This window comes from Balaenoptera musculus, chromosome 10, assembly GCF_009873245.2.
Source record: "Balaenoptera musculus isolate JJ_BM4_2016_0621 chromosome 10, mBalMus1.pri.v3, whole genome shotgun sequence".
Lineage (NCBI taxonomy): Eukaryota > Metazoa > Chordata > Mammalia > Artiodactyla > Balaenopteridae > Balaenoptera > Balaenoptera musculus.
In genome coordinates, this window is record NC_045794.1 from 96,506,419 (window position 1) to 96,517,965 (window position 11,547).

Below are 11,547 nucleotides of genomic sequence, written 5' to 3' on the forward strand. Positions count from 1 at the left end.
CCAGGGGGTGCAATATTGCTTTTGGCTTATCACTTTAGTAAAGAGGGATTTCCATTTGACTTCTCTCCTCATCAGATCCCTTACTCTGCCAATCCAAGAGCCAATACAGTAGTCCTGCCAATGGCTGGGATTATCTATTCCAGCTATAGAAGTAGGGGCAGGGAAACAAATAGCTTTGGAGGTCCACGGGGACTATTGTTAAGTCATTCCAGTCAAACTCCATTTATTACTCGATCCACCTTAATTCCCACTCTGACCAGTAGAGCCAAGTGGCTAAAGTCAGAGCTCTGCTTATCAGACCTGAAGGTTTTTTCAGATATACAGATCAAGTAGGAACTTAGTGAAGGGCTGCTCATATACTTTGGTTTTAGAGACTCCGTGATCAATTAGCCACATCAGCCTCTGCAGGGCAGCCAATCTGGGTAACTCCACTGGCCCCGCCTATTATAATAACCATGCTCACTTTCCTCTGGAAAGTGCTGCTACTTGGTTTCTTCCACTCCAGGGTCTACCCATCCCCACGGAAATAAGGAAGCCCACTTCACCTGCTGCTTTTCCCACCAGCAGCTCCCACCAAGGACTGTTTAGAGGTGCTACTACTGCCCCTCCCAAAGAACTTCTCAAGGCCGTGGTTTTCCGGGGGATCAACCCTGGGTACCAAAAAATATCATGTCCATTACATTCTGTTAGGGGGTTGACTTTATTCTGAAAGCAATTGGGAACCACTAAAGTGTTTTCAACAATGTAGGGTGATGAAATTTCTATCTTTTTTTTTTTTTGGTTGCACCGTGCAGCATGCAGGATCTTAGTTCCCTGACCAGGGATCAAACTCTGGCCCCAGCAGTGAAAGCACTGAGTCCTAACCACTGGACCACCAGGGAATTCCCCTGAAATTTCTATCTTAACAAGAATACTCCTGCTGTTTGGTAGGGAGTATAGTGTAAGGGGCAAGGCAGGAGTGAGGGGAGCAAGTGAGAATCCGATGCAGTGACCCCAGTAAGACTTCAAAACATGCAGATGACAGCCAAGTCCTGAAAAGTACAGGGCAGGTGGATATTACCACGGGGGCAGTCAGGGAGATACACCAAACCCTTGGCGTACCCTGGGTAGGGCATGGTGAGTGGGGGCACATGGATAGGAGGGAAAGGGTTTATTGCTGTACGTAGGCCTGATCTTCCTCGTGATTGTGCTGGGCAGAGCTGAGCAGCAGGTCAAAAGCCAGATGGCTTGGAGGAGAGTAGGTCAAAAGTTCTGTTCTCAGGAGGAGTTGGTGAGCGGTGTGGGCTTGTCCACCACTACAAGGGACCAGATGCTGTACCTCATGGGATCCCGGAGAAGCCATGTGAAATGTGTCTCAGGAAAAGGGGAAAATGGGAAAAGCATCTTTCTGTGGCTCCCACCCCCCATTGGCCAACGGTTCACCCTAAGGAGTGAACTCCCCCCGTACTTCCAGGTTGCTCTGGCGTGGGCATTCTGTGGGGTCCTATATTCTAAGTCACGACAGCAACAGAGAGAACTGGGACAGAGGGTAAAAAGCACATGGTGCAGGCCTAGGGCAAAGCACCATCAGGTCATACCTGCACCTGAGTTTGGTACACCTGTACCTATACCTGAACTTGGTCAGGGACTGTGCTGAGCAGGGTCATTGCAGCAATGGATGGAATATAAACTAGGTGTGGCCAAGACGATTTGAGAGGTGCACATGGGCATCCAGGAGGGATGCTCAGCCCTAAAACGGTCACTGGCAAGGAGAGTGAGACATGGTTTAAGTTAGTCATTTGTAGTGAAGAGGATGCTGAGGATTCTACCTGAATGCCTCCTCAAAGAGGACGTCCTTAACTCTCCTCTTTAAAGGACCGCAGTCACTCCCATCATCCCATTCATTCCCTACCACACAAGTCATCTGCCATTGTGGATTGACTGTTCAGCCCCTCCACCAACCCCACACCTAACATGCAAAGGCCAGAAATCTAAAACTTACCCTTCCCAGATTCCCTTGCTGCTCAGTCATGGTTTAAATTTCTCCAATCAGGCAGAGTCATTTTGCTAGTGCAGGGGTGGCATAGTTTCGGAGCCGTGCTTTTATAAACACCTAAATCCCTTCATGATTAAGTTACCTGGACTCGTCTGGATCTAAGCGTTGAGCAGGATATTTTGTTTACTTATTGGCTTGCTTGTTATTATCTGTCTCTCACCACTCTGTCGTTGAAGCTCCTTGATACCAGGCACTTGTTTGTTTTTTTTCCACTGTATCCACAGACCCTAGCACAGTGCCTGGTATATAGCAGAGGCTCAAGAATGATTTGCTGGATGAAAGGATGGATGGATGGGTGGGTGGATGGATAGAGGTGGGAAGACTGTGGCAGGTGGAAGAGGATGAAATAGTGGGCTGTAAGGCTCATGTTCCCAGCCTGTAAATTCTGAAATGCCCCAGGGCCGAGTCCTCACAACTCTTTTCCAGTCACCCTCACCCTCTAGGTGAGCTCATCCAGTGTCATCTATTTAACTTCATAGCTCCAGGCATGACCTCTCCTTGGAATTTCTGGCTCACATCCAACACGACCCAACATTTTCTCTCAGATGTTAACAGACGTCTCAAATGTAACGTATCCAAACAGAACTCTTCATTTCTCCTCCAAATCTTCTCCTCCCGCAGACTTCCCTATCTCTATTCTGCCAGTAGTTTGGGCCAAAAACCTAGGAGTCATCCCTGATGCCTCTTTCTCTCGTACATTTCTGGTCTAATCTGCAACAAATCCTCTGGGCTCTACATAATGTACAGAAACCCACCATTTCTCCCCACCCCCACCTCCCCGGTCTAAGATACCATCCTATTTCACTTGGATTATTGCAATAGTCTTTTATATTGGATGCTTCTGGTCATCCTTGTCACATCTCCCTCGGCTACCTCTGACTTTGACTCCAGCTGCAGCAGACAGGTGTGTGTGAGCTCAGCTGATCTTGTGCTGATGTGTCTTGCCTCCGGCATGCACCTTGGGTCTATTCGCTTTTCACCCAGGACGTCAGCGCTCTCAGAGCCCTCTTGGCTCCAGCACAAGATTCACCTTGTGCCAACAGCCTCTCGCCTCAAGTGTGAGCTGCACATCAAAAGTCGTTCTGTGCCACATCTGATGCCGTAGCAGCCTGCTCCGCCCATGCACCCAGGAGCGCAGAGTCAATGCCCCAGTGGCAACACTCAACCAGTGGGGGTCGAGGCAACTGAGAAAATGTTCCTGCCCCCCATCCTTCAGGCAGACTATTCTGGGAAACAGTCTGTGCACTTTTCAAGGACCCTGGTAAATGCAAGCTCCCATTGCCCACAGCAGTGAAGTTGATAATGCATCTTCTGTTGGCTTTGTCTTCTTTCCTGTCTTGTTGTCCCCACTCCCTCACGGCTGCTCCTTGGTTCATCTCTCAGAAGAGCCACATGCACATAAGTCCTTGTCCCAGGACAAGGGCTAAGGCCTGACAGAATCTGCCATTCCGCTAGCTCCTCCTGCTACTCTCCCCTTTGCTCTACTATAGCCACAGTTCTCCAGAGACACCCAGCACACTCCTGCCTCAGGGCCTTTGCACTGGCTATTTCTGCTGCCTGGAATGCTCTTCCTCCAGATATTTCCAAGCACGCTTCTTTACTTCCTTCAGGACTCTTCCCGAGAGACCTTCGTATGTAAAGTAGTAACCTCTCCCCCTCCCCCAGTATTCCCTGTCCCCCTCACCCTGCTTTAAGTTTTTTATAGCACTGATCACCAATATCATAAATTGTCTTTTTAGGGGGGTATATTTTCTGCCTGCTCTCCCACCCCCAACTTAAAAGCAATCATCATGAAGACAGGGACTCAAGGACTTTGTTGTTTTTTTCACTGCAGAACCTAGAACAGTGCTTGGCAAGTAGTAAGTGCTCAATAAATATTTGTTGGATGAAGCAAATAAATAAATAAATAAATAAGACTGAAGAAGTACGTATGGATCAGACTGTGGTTACCTTGAACCCACGGCTCCTGAGTCCGGCAGCGGGTCTGGTGGTGGCTCTGGGCTCTGAGGGACACCAGAGGCTGGCAGCAGGATGCCTGTGCCGAGAATTCACTCAATGCTTTGCCCTCTCGGGCTGTTCCTGATGATCCCTTTGGGGGTCTTTGTTCTGAAATTTCTCTCAAGGAGTTCCAGGTAAAACCTCAAGGACCTAAGAGCATCTCTCTAAGCCTGGTCCATGCTGATCCTGGGCAGAAGGGAGTTTGTCCCCTTCTGGTCCCCGAGACCCTGGCCGTCACCAACATGGGGTGACCTGAACCGCCTCTGAGTGCCTGCAAGGGCTCAGCAGCCAACAACTCCTCAGCTTCTGAAGGCTGGAATCCATCGGGGCGCTGGGAAGGGGCCGAGGGTGGCCTGGGGGCAGGCGTGCTGTGGTTCAAGCCTTCCCTTCCCAAGCTCTGCTCCCAGCCACCCCCGGCCCCCGGCCCGGTGGCCCAGGCACCGGTACCTGGGGTGAGGGGCTGGCCGGGCTCCTTGCCTTTGCAGAGTCTTGTAGCCTCACGTGAGGGAAGCAGCACCCCCGGTGGCACAGGAGACACAGCCCAAGTGCCAGAGGGAAGGAAGCCCCGTCCCTGATGGGGATGCCTGAGCCCGGCTCCGGCCGCTGGGCTCTGCAGGCAGTCGGAAGCTGGAGCTGCTGCGGCGCAGGACCGAAGAGGTTAACGCGCATCTGCCTCCGAATGTTAATGTGTCTAGGTGATGTCAGTGGGAGCCGGGGAAGGAGTGAGCGGAGAGCGGTGGGCAGCGGAGGCGGCGGAGGCTGCCGGACTGCCTAGGAAGACCCCCTCCAGACGGCGGGGCTCCGGGGGGCCGGGGCTCGGGACGCAGCGGTCGGCGCGGGAGGCTGCCGCAGCCTGCGTGGGCCGACGGGCGAGCGGGCGCCGGCGCCGGCGGGATGGACCTGGAAGCTTCGCTGCTGCCCACCGGCCCCAACGCCAGCAACACCTCGGATGGCCCGGATAACCTCACCACGGCCGGTGAGACGTGTTGGAGGGGAGTCCTCCCTCCTCTGCGCCGGGGGTGGGAAATGGGAAGATTTCACCTCTAAGCCAAACTGCTGGCGAAACTTTATTACAGTTCTTGGGGATAAAATGTGCAGTATGCTTTGCCCGGAGGGGCAGGGGAAAAGGGGAAGAGAATGAAACGGCAGGGACAGAGAAGCGGGCAAAGGCACACTCGGAAGTGGCCGGGGATGGTGGCCAGCCGCGAGGGAGGCAGGGGAGAGCTGCCAGGAGTTCCAAAGATGCTTTGCAGAAAATATTCCAGGCTAGAAAAGCAAGCAAGAGAAGCTGGAGGGTGGTATGTAGGGAGATAGCTGGAGGCTCACTCATTCACTGATCCCGTTGGTTTTTCGCTCGAACTACGTGTGATGGGGTCTGAAACATCCTTACTGCCTCCTCGGAGAGGCGTGGGAAGGGATAACTCACAGAGATGCGAGGACATTTCCAGCGCTCAGATGCCCTGGAATTCTAGCTTTGAAGGATAAGAGGAGGAAGAAAAAAGAGGAAAGGTTTGCATAGAGAAAATTCTCGGGTGGCTGGGCTGCAACACACAGCTTCAGTCTCTGGTCACTCAGGAAGCCTGGGAAGCCCAGGCTCAGAAGATAGGGACCAAGGAAATCCTGGATAGGAACCCAGGAGAGGGGAGGGCTGTGGGCCTGATGGGCAAAAGCCTCCAGGAGACAGTCACCCACAGAGATGCCCAGGAATCAGTACCCAGCTTTCAATCAGCGACTCCTGAAATGAAATGATCAGGGCTGCAAATAGGAAAGGAGAAAACACATGCACACACCCACACATGCTCACAGTTTCATGTCCTGCTGGCTGTTTTGATGATGTTTCCTGGTGAAGCCCAGAGGCCCACAGAACAATTCTCTGCAGACTGCTGTGGTTCTTGACTCTGACTTCTGAGAAAATGCAGGAGGCAAAGGACCAGTCCTTCAACAAACAGGTGGTGCAGGAGACCCTGATGGGATTGACCAGGGAACCGGTGCAGGAGGGCACGGGGGCAGGATTAGCAGCAGTGTGGGCAGGGAGTGTGGCATGGGGGATTCCAGATGAATGATGGGCCCTGAGCTGAAATGGCAGGAGGATGAATGGGGCGCAGGCTCACGGCTGGAGGCTGAGCATGCCAGTAGGAGGTCAGTCCTCAGAGAGCAGAGTGCATGTCAAATGGTCGACGCTCGCTCCTTCTGTCCCCAGGGCTGCCGCCTCGCACAGGGAGCGTCTCTTACATCAACATCATCATGCCTTCGGTGTTCGGTACCATCTGCCTCCTGGGCATCATTGGGAACTCTGTGGTCATCTTCGCGGTGGTGAAGAAATCCAAGCTGCACTGGTTCAGCAATGTCCCCGACATCTTCATCATCAACCTCTCGGTGGTGGACCTCCTCTTTCTCCTGGGCATGCCCTTCATGATCCACCAGCTCATGGGCAATGGTGTCTGGCACTTTGGAGAGACCATGTGCACCCTCATCACGGCCATGGACGCCAACAGTCAGTTCACCAGCACCTACATCCTGACCGCCATGGCCATTGACCGCTACCTGGCCACCGTCCACCCCATCTCCTCCACCAAGTTCCGGAAGCCCTCTGTGGCCACCCTGGTGATCTGCCTCCTGTGGGCCCTGTCCTTCATCAGCATCACCCCCGTGTGGCTCTACGCCAGGCTTATCCCCTTCCCAGGAGGCACCGTGGGCTGTGGCATCCGCCTGCCCAACCCAGACACTGACCTCTACTGGTTCACCCTGTACCAGTTTTTCCTGGCCTTTGCCCTGCCCTTCGTGGTCATCACGGCCGCGTATGTGAGGATCTTGCAGCGCATGACATCCTCCGTGGCCCCCGCCTCTCAACGCAGCATCCGGCTGCGGACAAAGAGGGTGACCCGCACGGCCATCGCTATCTGCCTGGTTTTCTTTGTGTGCTGGGCACCCTACTACGTGCTTCAGCTGACCCAGCTGTCCATCAGCCGCCCGACGCTCACCTTTGTCTACCTGTACAACGCGGCCATCAGCTTGGGCTATGCCAACAGCTGCCTCAACCCCTTTGTGTACATCGTGCTCTGTGAGACGTTCCGAAAACGCTTGGTCCTATCGGTGAAGCCTGCGGCCCAGGGGCAGCTTCGAGCCATCAGCAATGCCCAGACGGCTGATGAAGAGAAGACAGAAAGCAAGGGCACCTGACACTTCCCCTGCCACCCTGGGCACTTCCACGTCAGGGCACCACGGCAGACCGTGCGGGAAGATGCTGAGAGAAACCCAAGACGGCTCTGGGAGGATGTAGGGAGGCTGGGTGGTTACAACTAAAAACATTAAATGGGGCCCACAGATTGCTCAACGGAGCCAGGTTTGGGGGCTTCAAGCATCAGAAATCTCCTTCGGAGAGCAAGATGGACCTTTGGGTTGAACAGAAACTGAGTAAGAAGATTGGTTTAAAAGATCGGTTGAGCCCTACATCTGCTAGCTCCCAAATGTCTTTTTCCAGAGAGAAGACGTAGAAGGCTTCTTGCCGGGTTTATTTAAAATCAGGCAGGGCCAGGGCGTGAGCAGCGGTATGGGCACAGGCCCCTGGGGAAATGGGAAAGGTGGTGCGGCCTCACCACCTTTTCCTGTCTCTCATTGGTATGATGGAGGGCAACCTTTCTCCCAAGCTGGAGGATGATGAAAAATAAAGCATGTGGTCTCTCCACGTTCCAGCATCCTGTGTCAATTTCCCTTTATCTCTAGGCGATGCATGTTTATTTGGGGGTTGGGGGTGGGATCTGAGCCCACGGAGGTAAAAGCCCAATTTGCTAGGAGATCCACTTATTGGGAATGACAAGGCTACCCGGGATGGGTGTGGGTGAGGGCCTTGAAATTAAGAAAAAGGGGAAGGGTCAAGGGGGCTTTTGCAGTTGTGGGGTCATTCTCTTCGGGGGGCACATTTGTCAGTCACCAGATCCAGAGTGAGCGCCCATCAGGGTCCTGCACATGCAGGGGTCATTCTGAGGCCTGGTGTGTTTGGCATCATTTTTTTGCTCTCGCCCTTTCTCTCCAAAGTAAAAACAAATAAAGGAAAATCTCCACCCGTATCTCTCTGGACGCTCCTGTATAATTGCTCGGGCTTGGGGGTGGGCGTAGCGGTGGAGGCGGGCGGCCGAAAAGGAAAAGAGGGGTCGTTTGGCCGTGGAATCTAGACCTTGGTTCAGGCTGCATTTTAGGAAGCAAGAAGCAGGGGATCTGCTTGCCTAAACCCATAGGGAGGATTACTGTGAATTCATTAGATTGAAATTCCGCTGCCAGTCTTGTTCTCGGGACTCAACTTCCTGTCTTCTGCTCAAAAGCACTCGGTTATTAGCAGTGCTGGCCCCTCAGGCCAGAGTCCCACCCGCCACCTCCCCTGCTGAGTCACAAGTTGCAGGGCTGGCTTCTCGGGGCAGCCTGAGCCTGAGCCTGCCTCTTGCTGCTGCTGCTAAGATCTGCTGTGAGCCACGTTGAGCAGGAAGATTACAGACGGGGCCGCTGGGCGGCGGCCAAGGCTGCTGCTTCTCAGCTTCTTCACGAGCGGAGCCAGGAGCCAGGAGTCCTGAGCGAACCACTCCGCAGACGTTGATGAGACAGTGGGAGCAAATTGTGAGCTCCTGACTTGTCCAGAGGCATCCTTAAAGCAGGTGCATCAGCACCAGCCTCTCTCTACCTGCTGCGGAGCTGCAGCAGGTAGCCTGATTAGCAAACTTCTGGGCAGCTTCTTCAGATCCCGGCGAGCTCTTTGTAATCATCATCATTAGTATTTCCTGCTTGCGTTCCACCCCACCCAGTGCGTGGGGAGTTGGGGTCGGGGGGTGGGGACAAAGCAGACAGTTTTCCTTACTCATTTACAGTGGGGTCTCTAGCTGTCACAGGTAAGCTCCAAATCTGTTTTAGATGCACATCCAACAACAACAAAAAAGATTCTTATGGGAGCTTTAAGGCAACTCCTACCCACTAGTTCCAGAAAAGGAGGTTTTCCTGTAACTGGTTTGCCTATGGAAGTCTTCCCCAGGGTCTATCTTCTCCACCCTCTACCCCCTCCAAGGGGGACTCTGGGAGAGGAAATAGGTGAGATGGCCTCTCCCAGGAAATGCAAGTGACCAAGGCTACAGGCCGGTGAGTGGGCAGGCGAATGACCTGCTGACGGCCCCAGAGACTCTCAACCCCATATTGAAAACTGAAGTTGAAGCAAAGTGGGTTGAGACAGGAAAGTGAGTGGGTGGTAACGTAAACAGTGAGTTTTATGGTATGTGAATTATATATCAATTTTAAGAAAAGTGGCAGAGTATGCAAGGCTGAGGAAGGCAGAGCCTGAGGGAGGTGATGGGGCGAACAGGGCAGTAAGAATAATAAAGGCTAACAATTATGCGCCGGCTATGGGACGGGCACTAGGCTAAACATTTGACGTAGATTATCCTATTTAACACTCACAGCAACTCTATGAGGCAGGTTCTATTATTACTCCCATTTTATAAACGAGGAAATTGAGGCCCTAGAGAGATGTTAAGTCACCGATCACAGGCACCCCTGGAGCCAATGCCTGTCTGGCCACAAAGCTGTGCCTCATGCACGGGACCAGCCATAGGATAGAATTAAGTCCCAGAACAAAGGCAGAAGATGCTCTGAGAGGCTGAAGAAGTCTTCACTTCTCACTGGGGATTCAGGGCATGTGGAAGAGATTTTGAAGTGTAGATAGGACTTTGACAATCAGAGATGGGGAAGAGCAAGTTTCAGGCAGGTGGAAAAAACCTGAGCTAATATGTAGAGGTGGGAAAAGTTGAGTGGGTTTAAGGAACATTGCTGACAGTATCGGGGACCCTCCACCGCCAAACCACATGCTCCCTCTTCCCCCAGGGTATGGATCATGATTAGTCTAACCCTATTGGACAGCCCTCTTTCCTGCTTTCCCAACCTCCCTTGCAGCTAAGGGTCCACATATGATCTAGTTTTCAGCAGGAGAGATGCGTGCAATGTTTCACTCAGTTTTGTATTTGACATCTTCATCTGAAATGCTGAGATGCAGGGACTTCCCTGGTGGTCCAGTGGTTAAGACTCCAAGCTTCCACTGCAGGGGGCATGGGTTCGATCCCTGGTGGGGGAACTAAGATCCCTCATGCCGTGCGGCACGGCCAAAAATAAAAATTAGGCGTTATGAAATGCTGAGATGCAATATCGTCTACTTTGAATGGAGAAAATGCAAAATTGTGTTCCCCTTCTACCTGTGTAGTTCCTTAAGGAATGTGTTTTTTAAAAAAATCGAAACAAAAACAGGACCTAAGCAGAAATCTGCTGTGGGGACTTCTGGAAAAAGTTTTGCTTTCCTGACTAAAGGAAACAGATCAGGTTGGTAGCATCTGGGCTCTTCCTCCTTTCTCCCTGCCTTGAATGCAGATGCATCATCTGGAGCTGCAGCCACTCTCTTGGGATCACGAGGTGACAAGTATGAGAATGCAAACCAGTGCTCTAAGGCTGATGAGTCAGGAAGACAGCGAGAGCATGCGTTCCCAAGGGCATCACTGACTTGCTGAACCAACACCAACCTCAAGGCTTCTAGGTGTGCAAGAAAGTAAATCCCTATCTGTTTAAGCAACTGTTCTGTTAACCCTCCTGATAACATCCTAAGCTTCCAACCTAAACTTTCCTGGTTTAGGAAGTACGGACCCCAGCCCCACCTCCACAGATGGGCCCCACCTGGTTTTAACCAATCACCGTATCCCATCTCCCTGGCCACAGTGGTTCATTCAGGGAGGCAAGAACAATCAATGGGATGTAAAAAGTCATTAGCCAGGATTTCTGGGAAGGAAGGTCTTTATTCTTTGTTTGGAGCTATTGGTAGAGCCTCTCCCATCCCCCTCCTAGACTTGACCTGGGAAGCACACAGCTCCATGAGCTGCCGGCAGCCACCTTGGGGTTGCTTGGGCAAAGCCCTCCTGAGACTGGAGCCAGCTCAGAAGAATCAGAGCTGAAACAGAAAGTGTGAGAATCAGGTGATGTTGTTGGGGACTTGATCAAGCCTTGCTTGAAGTTAAGATACTCTTAAACCATTTGATTATATGAACCAATAAATTCCCTTTAACAGCCATTTCAGTTGGGCTTTCTATTATTTGCAACTAGGAAGTCATAAGAAAGATATGAACAATTTTTTTTTTTTTTGGCCGCACCACTCGGCATGTGGGATCTTAGTTCCTCGACCAGGGATCAAACCCTTGCCCCCTGTAGTGGAAGTTCGGAGTCTTAACCACTGGACCGTCAGGGAAGTCCAGAAAGATATGAACATTTTAAAGATTAGGTTGGACTATTGGTGTTATGGGCTGACTTGTCTTCACCCAAAATTCGTGTGGTGAGGCCCTAACCCATGTGATGGCATTTGTAGATGGTGCCTTGGGAGGTAATTATGTTTAGATGAGGTCATGAGACACCAGAGAGCTTGCTTCTCTCTCTCTCCACCTGCACACCCCAAGAAAAGGCCATGTGAGGACACAGTGAGAAGGCAGCCATTTGCAAGCCAG

At 52.1% G+C, this 11,547-nt stretch overlaps 1 protein-coding gene across 1 annotated transcript; it reads left to right on the forward strand.

Annotated features, from left to right (window-relative positions):
- The first annotated feature begins 4,562 nt into the window (after positions 1-4,562).
- On the forward strand, positions 4,563-8,097 carry MCHR1 (melanin concentrating hormone receptor 1). Its single transcript, XM_036866544.1, has 2 exons — positions 4,563-5,009; positions 6,234-8,097. Exons 1-2 carry the CDS (start codon positions 4,928-4,930, stop codon positions 7,211-7,213), a joined length of 1,062 nt encoding a protein of 353 aa, XP_036722439.1. The 5' UTR covers positions 4,563-4,927; the 3' UTR covers positions 7,214-8,097.
- The last annotated feature ends 3,450 nt before the right edge of the window (positions 8,098-11,547 follow it).

What these genes read in the sequence shown, in the direction of transcription:
- MCHR1 (XM_036866544.1), top strand. Translation starts at nt 4,928, where the DNA reads ATGGACCTGGAAGCTTCGCTGCTGCCCACCGGCCCCAACGCCAGCAAC. An exon ending in GGATAACCTCACCACGGCCG is followed by an intron (nt 5,010 to 6,233) that starts GTGAGACGTGTT and finishes TTCTGTCCCCAG; the next exon opens with GGCTGCCGCCTCGCACAGGG.